Source organism: Musca autumnalis, unplaced genomic scaffold (assembly GCF_047663935.1).
Source record: "Musca autumnalis isolate F117 unplaced genomic scaffold, ASM4766393v1 scaffold_4, whole genome shotgun sequence".
NCBI classification, from domain to species: Eukaryota; Metazoa; Arthropoda; class Insecta; order Diptera; family Muscidae; genus Musca; species Musca autumnalis.
The window spans coordinates 40,004,766-40,024,644 of record NW_027411977.1 but is presented as its reverse complement, the minus strand read 5'-3'; the positions used below and the strand labels follow the sequence as shown (position 1 = coordinate 40,024,644).

At 34.4% G+C, this 19,879-nt stretch overlaps 2 protein-coding genes across 2 annotated transcripts; one reads left to right on the top strand and one right to left on the bottom strand.

Moving 5' to 3' along the window:
• Positions 1–251: 251 nt before the first annotated feature.
• LOC141400906 (ATP-dependent RNA helicase p62-like) lies at positions 252–3,674 on the bottom strand. Its single transcript, XM_073980588.1, has 3 exons — positions 3,093–3,674; positions 2,256–3,034; positions 252–1,325 (listed from the first exon to the last, which is right to left on the bottom strand). Exons 1-3 carry the CDS (start codon positions 3,352–3,354, stop codon positions 510–512), a joined length of 1,857 nt encoding a protein of 618 aa, XP_073836689.1. The 5' UTR covers positions 3,355–3,674; the 3' UTR covers positions 252–509.
• Positions 3,675–9,968: 6,294 nt separating this feature from the next.
• On the top strand, positions 9,969–10,717 carry LOC141400905 (EEF1A lysine methyltransferase 2). The gene has a single exon (XM_073980587.1). The coding sequence runs from the start codon at positions 10,003–10,005 to the stop codon at positions 10,654–10,656; it is 654 nt and encodes a 217-aa protein (XP_073836688.1). The 5' UTR covers positions 9,969–10,002; the 3' UTR covers positions 10,657–10,717.
• The last annotated feature ends 9,162 nt before the right edge of the window (positions 10,718–19,879 follow it).

The window sequence follows — 19,879 nt, the reverse complement described above, 5'->3', positions numbered from 1 at the left end:
AGAAATGTTACAGACAAAATCTATTGATAAATTTAAAATCCTCCTCGCTTCGACAATAAACCGAAGACATGAGGTAGAAAATACCTATTTTTGAATTGTCAAGCAAAAAGTACATAAAAAGCTGTCATTAAAACACATTACGACGGGCCAGCAACGCGAACCGGGGTCTGCTAGTAAGTAATACAAATATTTAAAAAAACAAAACGGTTTGAAACGCCAGATTATATAAGGACATTAAAAATGCTTGTTCATTTTTATATACCTGCAATATGCAATGTTTGGTTTTTTATTAATATTATTTTTTGTAATGTAGGAAAGAAATAATAAAATTTAAAATTAATGGAATTGGGTATATTTGTTTGGATTTCGAAAACACCGAAAATAAATATAAAGAAAATTAATACAAACATTCATTGTGTGTGTGAGGAATCAATTGTTTGATAATAATTGGTTATGATAATAATAACTACAAAACTATTTGAGATAATTTTTGTTTGTTTTGTTTTAATTTAATGTCTAGAATTGGAGAAATTTCCACGAGATCCAACACGATTGGCACCGCCACCGCGATTGTTGCCAAAACTATTTTGATTGTTGTTGTTGAAATTTTGTCCAGGTCGTCCTCCAGCTGGACCGCGATTAGGACCGCCACGATTGGGACCAGCTCCGCCGCCACCACCTCCGCGATTTCCAGAACCGCCACGACCTCCACCTCCGCCGCCTCCCTGTTTATTGCCGCCATAGCCAGATTTTCTTAGAAGTTTATCCTTGTTAATGATGTCATCAGCATTATTGGCCATATATTGAAGATCGGGATTGATGTTCTGATTGGCCTCGCGTAGTACATCAATCAATGCCTTGGCACAGCGGGCATTTTTACGTGTGAAAAATGCATATGAAGTACCAGTGGAATGTTTGCGACCAGTACGACCAATACGATGAATATAATCTTCCGAGGATTGGGGGAAATCAAAATTAATGACATATTTAATGCCATCAACATCTAAGCCACGAGCAGCCACATCGGTGGCCACCAATATATTAGTTCTGCCCACACGAAAATCAGCCAAAACATTATCACGATCCGTTTGAGATTTGTCACCGTGTATGGAACCAACTCGTACACCAAATCCATTAATAAAACGTGACAATTCGTCAACTTTCTTTTTGGTTGCTACAAAAATGATAATTTTACCCGGCTGTGGCTGATCATAGATTTGCGATAGTAAGCTCTTTAAACGTGTTCCCTTTTCGGACTCATTGCAAACATCCACGTATTGACGAATATTATGATTTGCAGCCAATTCCAGTGATCCTATATTGATCTGAAGTAGAAACAAAAAAGTGAGATATGGAAAATGGAATCATATACAGTTGGAGGGTTTAGATGTACATGTTATATTCCCACACAACTCAATTGTAAAGAAAACAAACATGTTAGGTTTGGGAAGCAGACGAGCCTACGGGGTCGCCATTTTCAAGTTAATTACACCACTCTGTGATGTAATGTGTGCAATAATTGGTGTCACCTGAGGACATACTCAGGATTCACTTCACACGAAGGCTGTTCACAAAACATCAGCTTCGTTCCAGAACTAAAAAGTTTTTACACATTTAACACATTTTTGCCCAAAATGCGTTCCCGTACACCAAAAAAGTTGCAAAATGTTCACTTCTCTTTGAACACAAATGGCGCTGAATAGCTTTCTCTTTAGAAACTTTTTACACGACAAATTTGGGCCACCAAAAATGTGCAACATGTTTGCCGGTTTCGGATTGGCTGACACGTCGACTTTTACATTTGTTCCATTTTTTATGACGTATCTGCCAATTTTTTCGTTCCCGTACATTTTGGAAAAATGTGTATGTGGAACACATTTTCAACGGTTTTCTATTTTGACACTTTTATCATTAAAAAAGTACTGGAACGAAGCTCATAACATTCACCAATTTGTCTCCTACAAAGCTTTGTTCAAAATTTATCGATAGTGTTCAGGATGTTTCGGATGATTCGAAATTAAATCGTAAAAAACAGAAATTTGGTAGTAGTTCGAACGAATTTGAATTCGAATCGTCTTAGAGAGGCAGGCCATTAAGCAGCAAACAAAACATGACAAATCTTTGGAGCATCTAATCAAGATAAATTCGCCACCTATTTCTTAATATTTAAAAAATATTTAATATTTAAAATAGCGTTGTGTGGAAATATAAAAACATTTTAGCCAGCTCTTTTTTAATCACAAATAACAACTTACTTGTATATAATTATTTCCCAAGAAATCTTCAGCCAATTGTCGAACTTCTTTCGGCCATGTTGCACTCCACATAAGAATTTGACGATCTGGCCTTATCTGACCCATTATTTTACGTATTTGAGGCTCAAACCCCATATCCAACATACGATCAGCTTCATCCAATACCAAATAAGTGCAACGTCTCATATTTGTTGTGCCGCTCGACAAGAAATCCAAAAGACGACCCGGAGTGGCTATAACCATTTCTACACCATTTTGTAAATCCTGCATTTGTCTCGTTTTCGATGATCCACCATAGACACAGGTATTGCGTACATGAACAGTTGAACCGAAATCATTTGCTACTGTCTGAATTTGTTGTGCCAACTCACGGGTTGGTGCCAAGACCAAAGCAATTGGACCGTCACCGCGTTGTATTGGCGGTTGATGGTTAATGTGTACAATTGCTGGTAGAATAAATGCCAAAGTTTTACCCGAGCCGGTCATAGCAATACCAACTAGATTTTTGCCACTCATAGCAATGGGCCAGGCTTGAGCCTGTATAGGTGTTGGTTGGTTATAACGCTGACGTTGTATCTCCTCCATGCAATAATCCGGAAAACATGCTTCATCAAAGTAAATAATTGGATTTGGTGCTGGTCCACGCACTGTTATTTCATTTTCTCCTCTATAGCGTTGAACTTCTTGTGGTGACCGGCCTCTTGTTATGGGATGTTCCTTATAGAAATCCTTTTGAAATGGGGGTAAATTATATTGACCCCAATTAACGTCTGTTAAACCTGTGATACAAATTGTTTAGCCAACTAATTGCTGATATTTCAAGACGTGTCAACTTACTTGCAAAATCGCTTTCGTATTTACCCCCGCCGCCTCCACCATTATTTCCGAAACGATCGCGTCCACCGCGAGTAGGTCCTCCTCCTCCTGGTCCTCCTACATTGCGTCCTCTACGCTCAACACGGCCGGCACGTATATTTCTGCCACCGCCACCGCCTCCTCCACCACCATTTCCTTGACCACGTCCAAATCTTCCAGCACCACCGCCGCCACCACGATTTCCACCACCGCCTTTTGAATTGTGGTTTCTTGGTGGTGTCATTTTGCAATTCTCTGAAATTGCCGACTTACTGTTTTATTTACTTCGTATTTGGACACTAACACTTTGTAGAAAAACTTTAATGTGAATATTTTACTTATTTTACTTTACGTTTGTAGCCAGATACAATTTCTCGTTGAAATATCACAAAACACAAAATTAAAAGTATCCAATCAAAGTTTTGCAAAATATAGGCCCAAAAAAGAAGCAATCGAAAACAGTTTGACAATGTATAAAATCTATACGAAAGCAGAGGACTATGAAAGTGATGTATAACAAAGTAATGCTTTGTTTACATTTACGAAATCCACTCGATTTCAACTGTCAATTCCTTTGCGTATACGTCAAAAGAAAACTCCTCCGTAATCGATTGGATTTCATTTGACGTTTAAGCTATGGATTTGACAGTTGAAATCGAGTGGATTTCGTATATATAAACTTATGCTTGGTTTACATTTACGAAATCCACACGATTTCAACTGTCAAATCCATAGGTTAAACGTCAAACGAAATCCAGATGAGATTTCATTTGACGTTTGAGCTATGGAATTGACAGTTGAAATCGAGTGGATTTCGTAAATGTAAACTTATGCTTGGTTTACATTTACGAAATCCACTCGATTTCAACTGTCAAATCCATAGGTTAAACGTCAAATGAAATCCAGATGAGATTTCATTTGACGTTTGAGCTGTGGAATCATGGTACAATTAGAAAGGTAGATGCTTCAGCCCAGCTGATCGAATCTAAAACGTCAAAAAACTAGGAATTCGCCGTGAAAAATCAAAACAAAAAACCATATGATTCGGTAAGTAAGAGATAGCATGTGTTCACTTCACTGCACAAACACAAGCGATAAAAAGAGACAACAAGAGACCATTTGGCGAAAATTTTGACAGTTTACATTACAAAAAAAGTTGCTTTGTTGTAGCATTTCGCCGATGCATCTACCTTTCTTATTGTACCATGTATGGAATTGACAGCTGAAATCGAGTGGATTTCGTAAATGTAAACTTACCCTGCGTTTACAAATGACAGGACAGTTGAGTTCATGTATTGATTGTCAAAAACCCAAAGCTTGCCTGTGTGACGTAGGCGTCCAGACAACTGCAAAAACAGTTGTAAAATTATGAATGAAAATCATCGATTTCTTTTCGTTTTCCTTCCACTTATTTTGTTTTTGTACATATTCTTTTGTTTTCAGCACATTTGAATTATCATCTCACTTCTTTTTCACAAAAATGTCAAAAATTTGTTAACCCGACTGTCTTTAAAAAATGATGGACAGCTGTGAGACAAACGACAAATATATGTATGTGTTAGTAAATCAGAGTTGTATTTGAAGACAAACTGTCTGGTGTAAACGCCTAGTTAGCATTAGCATTATAGCAAGTAATGTTCATACCGACGATTGGATTACGTTGTTCGCTCACAAAATTATACCCCGTTTGCACTTAACCAGATTTCATAAACCCACTGGATTTTAAGAGGCCGATAACCACAAACGTAAAGAAGGTGATTGTTTGGTTCACATTTGGCGTCGTTTCGTGATTTCGAGGGCGTTTCGTGATTTCGTGCGAAATCAAGCAAAATTTATCATGATTTCGCATACAAAAATGAAATCCTCTCATTTCGTGATTTCAGCGAAATCAACATCGAAATCACAGTACACATGATATACAACCCTGCTTTTGCCTAAAAAAGTACCAAAAGTTGCAACACTTTTCACGTATCACAATAAACAAGGTAGATGGTCAATTGCTGCAACAAAAAATTTTAGTATCAAAATTTGTAAACAATGTGAAAAAATATTAAATTACTTTGTTACAATGATATTTTTTATTGTGTTCCCGTACTTTTTAATGGTAATGTTATGTTTGGTTTACATTCGGCGTCTTTTCGTGATTTCGAAGGCGTTTCGTGATTTCGCGCGGAATCATGCAAAATTTATCATGATTTCGCATACAAAAATGAAATCATCTCATTTCGTGATTTCAGCGAAATCAACATCGAAATCACAGTACACATGATATACAACCTTGCTTTTGCCTAAACAAGTACCAAAAGTTGCAACACTTTTCACGTATCACAATAAACAAGGTAGATGTGCGAATTGCTGAAACAACAAATTTTAGTATCAAAATTTGTAAACAACGTGAAAAATATTAAATAACTTTCTTACAATGCTATTTTTCATTGTGTTCCCGTACTTTTTAATGGTAATTTTAGAAAATAGATCTAATTGTAAAAAAATTTCTCCCCCATACAAATTTCCTAAAAATACGGAAACGGGAAATTACGGAAATTGCAAAAACTCCAGCAAAAATGTCAAAATCAACGTATCAGCTATAATATTAGATACCAATGAACATATGAACATGCTTGCTGCTAGTTTCTAATAGGCCAAAATTGTATGGCAGAAAACAGGAGAAGAGGGTGTTATTCGGCGCTATTTTTGTTTAAAGAGAAGTGCATGTCTTGCTAGATTTCGGAGTACGGGAACGCATTTTTAGCACTAAACGGGACAACTACTGCATTACTAATATTTTGTAGGTTCTGAGCACAACTTTTATCTATCAAAATTTATTATTATGATGTCTCAACTATAAAATCATTATTTATTTCTTTTTTATTTTTTGGTACTATACACAATTGATATGATATATAGATAATTTTACGATAATTTTTTAAATAAAGTTGTAAAGTTCTGAATTGTCGAATATTTTTGATGTTTAATTCAATTTACAACAACTTGTTTTGAAAATTCATGTTCAATCAGCTGCGCATATGCATCTACCTTGATCATTGTGATATGTTTGAAATCAACAAAAAATAAGTGTAAACACCGGGGTGTATTTCAGGATTTCGTGAAATCCAATGGATTTTGGAGCGTAAGTGTAAACTTGGCATTAGAAAAAAGAGAGAATTGTCAAAACTTGCTTCCCCATACAAATTTCATAAAAAATAAGGGAACGGAAAAATGACGGAAATTGCAAAAACTCCAGCATAAATATCAAAATCAACGTATCGGCTATAATATTAGATGCCAATGAACATGCTTGCTGCTAGTTTTCTACTAGGCCAAAATTGTATGGCAGAAAACAGAAGAAGAGGGTGTTATTCGGCGCTATTTTTGTTTAAAGAGAAGTGCAAGTCTTGCTAGATTTCGGAATATGGGAACGCATTTTTAGCACTAAACGGGAAAACTACTGCAAGTACTAATTTTGTGCAGGTTCTGAGCACAATTTTTATTTATCGAATGGCCTGTTCCCGTACTTTATAAAGTGGTAAAAGTTGTAACAGTCGTAAACGATTTTCGATATACATTTTGTGTAAGGGGACGAAAATGTGTAAAAGTGGTAAAAATTGTAAAAACTTTTTAGTTCTGGAACAGAGCTAAAATTTATTATAACGAAGTCTCAACGATAGTTAGTACTATACGCAATTAATACGATATATAGGTCATTTTACGATAATTTTCAATATAAAGTTTTAATGTTCTATATAGTCGTATATTTTTGATGCTTAATTCAATTTACAACAACTTGTTTTGAAAATTCATGTTCGATCAGCTGCGCATATGCATCCACCTTGATCATTGTGATATGTTTGAAATCAACAAAAAAATAAGTGTAAACACCGGGGTGTATTTCAGGATTTCGTGAAATCCAGTGGATTTTGGAGCGCAAGTATAAACTTGGCATAAGCCGGCAAAAACCTCTAATGCAAACCCCGTTTTACTACATGGTACATGCTTCATACCAACACGGTTCATACCCAGCAAAATGTTCGATGCCATTCAATCATGGGTGCAAGTGATCTGGCATGTAATCTTTTTAGCATCTTCATCGATGAATTTTATATAAGCGTGGACCCCAAAAGATGCTATTCATTTTTGGATCCAAAGCATGTCATTTACAGCAATGCTTTGACATATCATTTACACCAATGCGTTGGCATGTCATTTACACCAATGCTTTGGCATGTCATTTCCACCAATGCTTTGGCATGTCATTATCATTACGACGAGAGTTTTAACAACGTTGGTTGTGATTTCGAGTCTCCGACAACATCAAGCCTATTGTAAATAATTAATCTTTTATATTTAGGAAAATGTGTATAAATAAAACCACAAAATCATCTCTATTGGATCGATGGAATGGGTTCAAATGCTGATGAAAAGATCGGATCTTTCACGAGTTCCTTTGCATTGGTTCAAATGCTAATGAAAAGATCGTATCTTTCACTACTTTGTTTGAACCAATGCAAAAGATGCCATGAAATCACGTCATCGCATGGAACCCCTTCCTTCAAATTTTGCTGGGCTACCTTGATTATTGTGATATTTTTGAAATCAACAAAAAATAAGTGTGAACAACGGCGGCTGAATGTGTGCTGAAACACGATTTTCGTATGCTTTGACTTTTGACTTAAAGCCAGAAGAACATGCAACTTATGCCCATAATTTCTAGATAACCAGGTAGGTAACTACCTAATAGTTATCTTTACCTACGCGTTTGGTAATTTCTACGTGCCATTTACCGAGGCGGGTAAATTTTGAAAACATGTGGTAACATTGGAGATTTTCATTCATGATTTCGTAAAAACATTGCCACATATAAGTGTTTTTACAATTTGTAACACATTGGCAACGATCAACCAGGCAAAATCCTTGCTGTAAGTAAGACGGTCGATATCTATGAACTCATATATAAATACGCGTAGAAATTACGGGCATTAATGAATTAAGCCAGAAATCCTCTTAGTCGCGGTCCACACAAGACTGAATTTAATTTAAAAAAAACGCCAACCCTCCTAAAAAATTTCATAAAATTATGCATTTCTAGATCGAGTTCCATAGTCCCGGTTCACACTAGCGTGAATTTCATTAGACAATTTTATGAAATTAGGCGTTTTAGATTGAATTCCCCACTACAGCAATTTCATGATTTTACTCTACAATGGAACTCGATCTAGAAACGAATAATTTCATGAAATTCAAGCTAGTGTGGACCGGGACATAGTAGAGCAAAGTCATGAAATTGCTGTAGTGGGGAATTCGATCTAAGAACGCCTAATTTAATGAAATTTTATAATGAAATTCATGCTAGTGTGGACCGGGACATATGTGACGAGGCCTTTAAGGTTAAGTGCCAAACCTATAACTCTGCATGTTGCAAAAACAAAACTCTGCGTGTTGCAAAAACAAAATACATGCTTTTCAATTGGTCTGTTCCTTTACTTCTGAAAATGGTAAAACCGGCAAAAGTATCAAAAGTTGTAAACTGCTCCCATATGAATTGTATGGTTTTTGAAGTAAAGGAACGCTTCCCGAGTAAAAAGCGGTAAAACTTGAAGATTCTTGAACGTAAAGGAACAGAGCTAATCAGCCCAATCATGAATAAAAATTCCATGTGGAATTTCTCTCTTTTCCCTTCTTTGCTATCACAAACAAAAAATCCGCACGGAAAAATATTCCGATTTAGAAAAAGTAGGTATCATGAACGCTCTCAAACATGTGTTTTTCTCCAAAAAATCTCCCTTGCAAAACTGAAGTGAGTTTACAAAAATCTTAGTATTTCCCACAAACTTTGTACAAATCATTCAAAATAAATACTTTTGTTGGGATTTTATGATAAAATCTTTAACTTGTGGTGGAAATTTATTAAAAATTGAACAAATTTTACAAAATAATACTATGTTTACATTTACGAAATCCACTCGATTTCAACTGTCAATTCCATTGCTCAAACGTCATATGAAATCCAATCGATTTCAGATGAGTTTTCATTTGACGTATACACAATGGAACTGACAGATGAAATCGAGTGGATTTCGTAAATGTAAACATAGTATAACATTAGTTTGCAAACTCAGTCACTCTCCACTTTTTGTACCGATCAACGATGGTATGAGAGAATTTTGAACATACAAAATTGCTTCACAACCATTGTTGATAAAGTACTGCATAGATGCATATTTTCGATTACTTTTATTTCAAAATGCATATTTATTTTTTTGTATAAAAGTGTAATTTATTTATTTGATTAAATTTGTTAATTTGTCTAAAAACACAAACACTTAACATTTTCTCTTTGTTTTCACAACAATTAGGGCACACAAGGTATGAAAAAGACCCTTCAGTGCTACCAAATTCAATGATTATTTTTCTCACATTATTCATGATAGGAGGAATGTTCTCTCGAGAAAAATCTATTCCGCGAGAACTGCATTCCGCAAGAATATTCATGAGCTTTGTTCCTTTACTTTTTTAATGGTAAGGGTGGTAAAAGAGAAAAGTGTCAAAATTGCTCTCTAATGAACATTTTTACCAGAAAAGTAAAGGAACGGAAAAATGGTAGATCTGGCAGCAATGTCAAAAAGAAACATTAAAAAAAATCAATTTTCGTCTTTTATTTCACAGTTTTTAATTTAGTTTTGTTTTAGTTTAGTTTTGGGCTGAATTTGAAATACATGTATTTTGTTTTTGTATTTTTGCACGCACACGCAGAGTTATAGGTTTGGCCTTAAAACTATCAACAGTACAATATTTGCATGCAAAAGCTAAACACTGTGAAAACTTACAGAATTATCTTATACGTCAATGTTAAAGTTATAACTTGCCAAACACAAATCAGCTGTTATAAATCAACATGTCTGTGGAAGAATTGAATGGCAGTGAATTGGGTACCAAAGATTACTGGGAAAAGGCATATGAACGTGAAATAAATAATTATAAAAATCATGGTGATGTTGGAGAAATTTGGTTCGATGAAGATTCTCAAATACGTGTTATCAATTGGATTATGAAACAAGATGAAATACCAGATGATGTCCGGGTTATTGATTTGGGATGTGGCAATGGAATGATACTAATCGAATTAGCACGTGAAGGGTATACAAATCTTTTGGGCGTAGATTATTCCCCAAAAGCTGTAGAATTAGCTGAAAACATTGCTAAGGATCAGGAGTTGGCGATTGAATACAAAGTAGCCGATTTAATGAATGTGGAAGCGTGTAAAGCATTGGGAGTATTTGGAATTGTACACGATAAAGGAACATACGATGCGATTAGTTTATGTCCTGAAAACCCAAAAGAGAAACGTGAGCTTTACATTGAATCTGTGGCAAATATGATGGATGAAAATAGTATATTTATTATTACCTCATGTAATTGGACAGAAGAAGAACTAATTACCAGTTTCGATGGAAAATTCATAAAGAAATGTACAATACCAACACCATCGTTTAAGTTTGGTGGCAAAGTTGGAAGTGTTGTAACATCAGTTGTCTTCAGAAAAGTTTAACTAGTACGTATTTTTCCACAATTTTGTACACTTTTAAAATAAAGTTTAAGTAAAATGTAAACCATCATTGCCTTTTTAATATATTTTTTCCCCAAGTGTCGCGATCTTATTTCTTAAACGCATAAATTATACACTAGATTTATGACAATTAATCTTAATCAGAAACAGATTCCTAAATAATTTTACAATAGTTATCTAGGTACATATCTTGATAGGAAACTGTCTAGCATGTAAATAGATCGGAAGTAAATATATAAATTTAGAATGAAGGTTCTGAATATAGTTTTGTTATTGTACTTACTAAATACAATTTCAGTTATGCTTGGTTTACACTTACGAAATCCACTTGATTTCAACTGTCAAATCCATAGGTTAAACGTCAAATGAAATCCAGATGAGATTTCATTTGACGTTTGAGCTATGGAATTGACAGTTGAAATCGAGTGGATTTCGTAAATGTAAACATAGCATTATACAATTTTCAAAATTTGATTAAAGGAACAACCGTGGAAAAATTATTGTATTGTAGTAAAATTTTGTAATAATTATTTCAAATTAGCGAGTACGGGGTCGATTACTTACTTCAAATGGAATTGTATTTTTTTACATTTAAGTGGGCTCCGTCTTATGGCGTACTTCCCGAATAGAAATGTACTAATAAAATTGAAATGGGTCAATGGAAATGAAATGATTCTGTGTAAGTTTTCTCTAAATAGCGGGCTTTCGGCCGGGGATTTAAACCTTTCTCCTATGCTAATATCTTTTAAATTTTAAATCTTTCTCTAAGTAGCCAGACTGAATTTTCGGGAAGTATGGACTTATTCATTGTCGTGATCAGATGATGAGACTTAACTGTAAAAATATTTGATCCCGATCGGAGCTTAGCGACTAAACTCAACTTATGTCAATAATTGAAATTTTGTTGGATCAGTTGCAAACATAAACAACACAAAGTGTAGTTACTGGCTCTGAAAATACTATAAAACATGAATCTATCAGTAAGAATGATTTAGGTTTTTTATAGTTTGGAAAACCTTACCGTATGTTGTTATGTAGATGTAATTAGACAATAGGGCATAGTTTTCCTTAAATTTTTATCTGAGAACATCATTTGTATTTGAAATATTAAGAAGCCTTGGTTAGATATGTTTCAGTCTTTTCATTTATACCTTACAAATAGTTGGTCCCTTCTTTTCAGAAGAGCAGACAAGTCTTCATAGTTTGTCCTTATAGACTAAAATGTGGCGCTTTTTGCGAAACAAGCAGATAAATAAAAATTCTAAACCACATTCAAATTATAGATCTACCCTTTTAATAGAGGAAGGAGTTCGTCTTCGAACGGCTCGGTGAAAAGACGAATAGACGCAAATACTAAGCCCACGGGCTTTAAAATAATAACCTAGAAAACTTTAGTAACTTAAAAAAAAATTAGATTGAACAAGAAGGTGTACATACCTTTTAACAAATTGTTGTGGAAATAGCGCCGCGACCAAGAAGCCGGAAGGATCAAAGCCACATTAAGCATGAAAAAAAAAAAAAAATAATGGAGGAAGACCCGAGAACAAGTTTATTCATTACAATTAACAATCATTGAGGAAGACAAACTTGACGCTGTTCTAATTTCTGTTCTTCCCCCACAGAACACGGTAAATAATGTTTGTAGGAAACGATGAAAATCTGTACGCTGATATTAAATAAAGAATATAGCATAGAGATACGGAACACGATACACGAACTTAAACATTTTTTTGCAAATTACTTCGTTCACATGCAATTAGTTTCAATTGTAAGCCCGAAACCGTTATTGAAGGATGTCAATTGTAAGCTAAAAACTGTGAAAACTTGACTGAAAAATCGAAGGAGCTCAAGCCGTGTTTACATCAAACTATTTTCACTGTATACGATATTTCTGCTCAAAAAGTATGGCATCGGTAATAATCAAGTGCTCTGTAGTGCGATTCTGTAACTTTTTTTAATATCGAACCGACATCGGTAGTTAACGAAAATATTCGGTTGAATTAACGAATGTGTTATTCTGTAACTTTATGTTACCGATTGTAGAAATCGTTAGCACATACCGACGAATATCGATGGAAAGAAAAAATGTCAAATATTATATTTTAACTAGCTGACCCGGTTCCGCGTTGCTGGCCCGTCGTTTTGGATTTCGGTGTAAGGCTTAGTAATCCATCTACAATTTAATATTAATACCTCTAGATATTCGAACCGAATTGACGATAAATCGACGTTTTGGTATGTAAAATATTTTTTGGATATAAAATAGAAAATTACTTTAATTATAGCCTCCACCATAATTTGAAGGGTATAATTAACTTTATGATTCTGCCTGTAACATATCGGAATATTCTTCGGAGAACCTATAAGTGAATATAACGATATCCGTCTATATGTTGAAATTAAGATACAGCTCGCGATATTTTACATAGGGCTTTTTAATTTGGTACAGAAGTTTCTATTTTTTTCGTAGCATGTTTGGTATTGAAAATTGTTTATATCAATCCAAATTTTTATATAGCACCGACTGGCCGCCCCATTTTCGGAATTTTCAAGGTTTTAGCCGCATTATTTTACCGAAACGACAATACTTTAGTATTTAGTCTCCCTTAGAGGCATAACGCACTTTTGCAAAGGATTATCAGCATAGGTCCACCTTTTGATAGAACTGCCCTAAAACGGTACCGTTTTTTTTTTTAATCTCATTATCCCACCGAAATGGCTGCAATTTGGTATTTAGCATTCAGTATGGGTATAAAACATAGAATATTCGGTACAGGTCCAGGTTTCTAAATAGTCTTCATTGAACGGTACCTCTCGATCTTCGGTATTTTCAAGTTTATAGCCACATTATTCATACGAAATGGCTATGATTGGTACTTAGTCTTCCTTGGGAGTATAAAGCATTTCTGCAGAGAATTATAGGCATATAGAACGGTACCTCCCGAGTTTCGATAATTAGTAGGTTTAAGTCTATTTATCCCACCGAAATGGCTATGGCAATTTGGTGTGTTGTCTTCATTGTGGGTATAAAACATTCCCGCATAGAATATTCGGTAGAAGTTTTTGATGTAGCCTTCATTGAACGATACCTTCCGATTTTCAATATTTTCAAGGTTTTAGCGGCGTTATTCAACAGAAATGGCTATAGTTAATATTTAGTCTTTCTTGGAGGTATCAAATATGTAAGCAGAGAATTGTCGGTATAAATCCATGTTTTCATTCATAAAACGATACCTACCGATTTTTTGGGGATTTTGAATGTTTTAGCCACATTATTCAACCGGAATGGCTTAAACCTGATTTCAGTATAAATTATGGTGATGTGCATAAAAGTTGGGCCGGTCGAACTTAACGTCGTTATTACTTTTTGTTAACAGAGATCTGTTTCATTGAACACGTTATTATTTTGCACTCCTAAACACTCCTAAAAATGACTTCAAAATGCTATTGGGTTTATCTAGACTTTACTGTATTAAAAAACGTGGTCTTGATCGAGTTATTCCAAGCACTGAAGTCAATGTTCATGCCATGTTTGCTGTCTTACTTACTAAATTTGTAAATCTAATCAAAAATTGGACGCAATCGCGGTATTCTGCTTCCAAAACATCCATTAATGGCAGAGGGCACAACTGCAATTTTTTTAAGTACCAATACGTCTAATAATCTCTGTTATTTAGCGATTTGTTAAAACCCGTTGTTGGGGAGGTCCCCCACACCCTTCATTTTCGGTATTCTACCACCTTATGAACCTACACACAGTTTCATCCAATTCGGTCCAGCGGATTCGGAAGTTTATTTTAGAAAATCATGTCAGTCTTAAAGAACCCTATATACATTTATGTTTGGTTTACATTCGGCGTCGTTTCGTGATTTCGAAGGCATTTCGTGATTTCGCGCGAAATCAAGCAAAATTTATCATGATTTCGCATACAAAAATGAAATCATCTCATTTCGTGATTTCAGCGAAATCAACATCGAAATCACAGTACACATGATATACAACCCTGTTTTTCCCTAAAAAAGTACCAAAAGTTGCAACACTTTTCACGTATCACAATAAACAAGGTAGATGGTCAATTGCTGCCCAAACAATTTTAGTATCAAAATTTGTAAACAATGTGAAAAAAATATTAAATTACTTTGTTACAATGCTATTTTTCATTGTTCCCGTACTTTTTTAATGGTAATGTTAGAAAAAAGAGCAAATTTTCAAAAATTGCTTCCCCATACAAATTTCTTAAAAAAAATACGGGAACGGAGAAATGAAGGAAATTGCAAAAACTCCAGCATAAATGTCAAAATCAACGTATCAGCTATCATATTAGATGCTAATGAACATGCTTGCTGCTAGTTTCTACTAGGCCAAAATTATATGGCAGAAAACAGGAGAAGAGAGTGTTATTCGGCGCTATATTTGTTTAAAGAGAAGTGCAATTCTTGCTAGATTTCGAAGTACGGGAACGTATTTTTAGCACTAAACGGGAAAACTACTGCAAGTACTAATATTGTGCAGGTTGTGAGCACAACTTTTATCTATCAAAATTTATTATTATGATATCTTAACGATAAAATCATGTTTTTACAGTGTTTTATTTAACTTGCCTTGGTGTGTGTTTAGTTCAAATCTGGTAGCTCATTTTTAACACGGTTGCAGTTGACCAATCGAACTAAAACTTTGCACACTTCTCAGATTTGGATGACAATACACGAATATGAAATCAAAACCAATATTGGTCCATTTTTACACTGTTTTACAGTGTTTTATCTAATTTGCTTTTCAAATCTGGTAACTCACTTTTCACATAGTTGCAGTTTACCAATCGAACTTAAAATTTGCACACTTTTTAGATTTGGATGACAATACATGAATATGAAATCAAAACTAATATTGGTCCATTCTTACAGTGTTTTTACGGTGTCTAACTTTACCCCCTTTTCAAATTTTGTAACTGATTTTTAACACGGTTGCAGTTGACCAGTCGGACTAAAACTTTACACACTTTTTAGATTTAGATGACAATACATGAATATGAAACCAAAACCAATATGGGTCCATTGTTTCCTATAGCCCCCATATAACGGTACAACCCGATTTCCATTATTTTGCTTTTCAAATCTGGTAACTCATTTTTCACGCAGTTGCAGTTGACCAATCATACTGAAACTTTGCACACTTTTCAGATTTGGATGACAATACATGAATATGAAATCAAAACTAATATTGGTCCATTCTTACAGTGTTTTTACAGTGTCTAACTTGACCCCCTTTTAAAATCTGGTAACTGATTTTTAGCACGGTTGCAGTTGTCCAATCGAAATAAAACTTTGCACATTTTTCAGATTTAGATGACAATACATGAATATGAAACCAAAACCAATATGGGTCCATTTTTTCCTATAGCCCCCATATAACGGTACCACCCGACTTCTGGTATTTTGAGGATTTTGTCTTCATTTTTAGCCCGAATTTGCTGTAACTTGGCATTTGGAGTTCTCAATAGTTCAGGAACTTCCCCACTAAAAATTGTGGACGTAGGTCAAGGTTTAATATAGCCTCCATATAACAGTACCACCCAATTTCAAGCATTTTAACCTACATTTTCTGCTCAAATGGACTGTAAATCGGCATTTGGGGATCTCAGTGGTCAAAAAATTTATTTACTAAAAAGTTAAAAATAAAAAATAATTTAAAAAAAAATTAAGTTTCAGTGTTTTATTTAGAAATGCACTTAAAACTAAAAAATAATTTGTCGCTTAGCCTCAATACATATATTCTTTCTCATGATAGAATCTCTCAAATAAAACGCTTGCCGTTTAATTTTGCCACCATTCCTAATTTAAATGCAAGCGTTTTATTTGAGAGATTCCATCATGAGAAAGAATATATTTATTGAGGCTAAGCGACAAATTATTTTTTAGTTTTAAGTGCATTTCTAAATAAAACACTGAAACTTAATTTTTTTAAATTATTTTTTATTTATTTTTTCATTTGTTAGTACTATACACAATTAATACCATATATAGATAATTTTAGGATAATTTTGCAAATAAAGTTGTAAAGTTCTATACTGTCGTATATTTTTTTATGATTAATTCAATTTAAAACAACTTGTTTTGAAAATTCATGTTCGATCAGCTGCGCATATGCATCTACCTTGATCATTGTGATATGTTTGAAATCAACAAAAAATAAGTGTAAACAGCGGGGTGTATTTCAGGATTTCGTGAAATCCAGTGGATTTTGGAGCACAAGTATAAACTTGGCATTAGATAGATTTTAGATACTCCGAATTGCTGGCCCATCGCTTTAGAGACTAATGTACATTTTTTAGACGTTCTTGTTATTTAACCATCTTTGAATTTATGTTTTGCCGGATTTCTCAATCGATTTTTTGGAATTTCGGTCAAGTGACATTTAACGTTATTTGGGTTGTACTGTATTCCAAAATGTGGGGTTGATCACGTTTTCCCAATTCTTGAAGCCAGTGTTTATAGCGTTTTTGTAGTCACGCTTACTAAAATTAAGGATATTACCTATAATTATACATTTTTAAAAAATTGGGCTGACCGCGATATTCCACTTCCGAGATGACCACTCAGGATCAAGACAGTTATTACCATAGTATTGCAAACAATTTTTAAACAATACGTTCAAAATTCTCTTTGATTTCACGTTTTCTTAAAAAATTTTGTGGGGGAGGTACCCTGGTCACTCCACTGACCAGTATAAAAAATAGCTAAAAACCTATTCTCACACCTAAAAACTCCACATACAAAATTTAGTGGAATTCGGTCCAGCCGTTTCGGAGGAGTTTAATTTCGAACAACATGGCATACTCGAAGAATTTTATATATATATAGATATTTATTATTGAATTTTTGAGTTAAAAGGACAATTCATTCGCAACTACTGAATATAAAAAGCATAAATCTGGGAAAAAGGACTGCTGTTTGGAGGAATGTGCCGGAAATAAGTATCCGCAAGTACCCCAGCAATGCGTTACACAAGGGTAAAGCATCAAATGTAGTTGTAACAACATATGCTGTTGCAGCATACAAACCTACGTAGAAGCACAGGTTTGATGCTGGTTTGGCAGCCGCTAACTATAGTGTCGGGTCGATCCGGTACGAAAGAACCCGCTGCCGTGGGATTGAAAGCATCAAATGTTTATGTGAGTAAATTTAGGAGGAAAATGAACAATACATGATTGACATAGATTTTGGTGGTTTTATTCCAGGATATGAATAACATTTATGTAATAGCTCGGCAAGCCAAAAATGCAGAATATCTCTATTTTATGGATTTAAAGTGGACCAATAGATTTGCATCTATACACCGTGTGTGGTGATTTATGTTTAATAGATGTTATGTTTAATAGATGTAATGTGTGTGTGTGATATAGAAATATAAATGTGGTAGATCCTATATGTATGTATGTATTTAAGTCGCTGTTTTATTTTGTCTAATTACAAAGGTAGGATCATATTTTCGGTTTTGACGCTTTGTAAGGAAATTCTGAATAGCGCAATTAAAATAACTAGAGGAAGATTGAGGTTTAAAATTTGAAATGAGATCGTGGATCCACGATACCTCCCGACTGTATTTTGGTATTTTGAGGATTTTAGCTACAGTTTTTAACCGAACTAGCTGTGATTTGCAACACTTCTCCACTAAATATTTTCAATATAGTATTTTGAGAATTTGAACTACTTTTTGAACCAACCACCTGTTATTTTCATTTGAGGTTGTGGTCGCGAAATTTATCCACCGAAAGTTGTCAACATAGGTCAATAATGCGGAATTTGTATATCCACCTCATTAACATACATATGTTCAAATAAAAACGCCTTTTTTAAGAGAAATCAGCTAAATATTGCAATAATGTACTGTCGTTAAGACCTAACGACTACTTTTTTTTGGTTGTTAACTTAACAATAATTTTCGGTAATTAACGACAAAATTTACCGACAAAAATCGTTAAAATTGGTTACAGAATAGCACTTACCGAAAATTATCGTTAACTACCGACAATCGTAGTTAATTCTATCGTTAAGGAGTTACAGAATCGCACTACTGTTCCAGAACCTGCAAGAAGCTACTATTTTTTACTACGATAGCATTTTTCCCTTTATGTTATCGGAAAATATATTAAAAATTAGTAGATTCTTGCAGTTCTGGAACAGACCAAAGATTTTTGAGAATCAAACAAATTGCTACTAGCTTTGCTCGACCAAATTGTCGAATTCAAAAATAATAGAAGAAAATGGAATTTTATTTTCACTCATTTAAATGTGGGTATGTCCATATTGGAATTATTATTATACTTCTGCACGGCAAAATTTTATTTTTCATTCGTTCTTTTTTTTTGTTGCTCTGGAGCCACACGCTGAAACTTTCATACGAAACTTTCTCATTATTTTGGCGTTCTTAGGTCGAGTTTCCCAATACAGTAATTTCATAAAATTGCTTAAGGCCATGTTTATATTATAGCCTTTTGCAGGGTTAACCTTCTTCATGAGGATTTGTTTGACGTGTTTGTAATGGAATTGACACTTACAACCCAGTGGGTTTGTTTAATCCGGTTATATATAAACGTACTATTAGTATGGAACTCGATATATAAACACCAAAATAATGGGAAATGTTTCGTATGCCAGTTTCAGCTTGCGGCTTTGTCCCAGTCCACACTAGAGTGATTTCATTGAAAAATTTCATGAAATTATGCGTCTCTAGATCGAGTTACATTTGTCTATGGTCAGACTAGTAAGGTTTCTTTAAACCAATTTCGTTAAAGATTCTTTTCAAGTTTCGTTAGTGTCCACCATGGTGGAATAAGAAGGTGTTACATCAAATCATGTCAAACGTTAAATTTTCTCACAATAATGCATTACTGTGAATTGCTTGTTTACATTTTGTATATGATTTTATTAACAATAACGCATTTTGACAACTGGTATGAAGATCAGCTGTTTTTGGCGTTACACCCCAGCAAAAAGTTTGCATCCGCAGATGCAGTTAAATCACTAGAACAATTGCCGCTGGAGTACATCTTTTCCTATGAATTCACCTATGAATTTTACAAGAGAGCGCGAAGCTAGGATGCACTCCATTTTGCTCCCACGGCACACAGCTAGGATGCACTCCATTTTCGACCCAAACCACAGCCTTTGATGTAGTGTTTTGGATTGAATTTAAATGCAGTCT

Coding starts and splice junctions, on each gene's coding strand:
- LOC141400905 (XM_073980587.1), top strand. CDS start 10,003: ATGTCTGTGGAAGAATTGAATGGCAGTGAATTGGGTACCAAAGATTAC.
- LOC141400906 (XM_073980588.1), bottom strand. CDS start 3,354: ATGACACCACCAAGAAACCACAATTCAAAAGGCGGTGGTGGAAATCGT. Junction 3,035..3,092: donor ATACGAAAGCGATTTTGCAA/GTAAGTTGACAC, acceptor TTTGTATCACAG/GTTTAACAGACGTTAATTGG. Junction 1,326..2,255: donor TGGGAAATAATTATATACAA/GTAAGTTGTTAT, acceptor TTTCTACTTCAG/ATCAATATAGGATCACTGGA.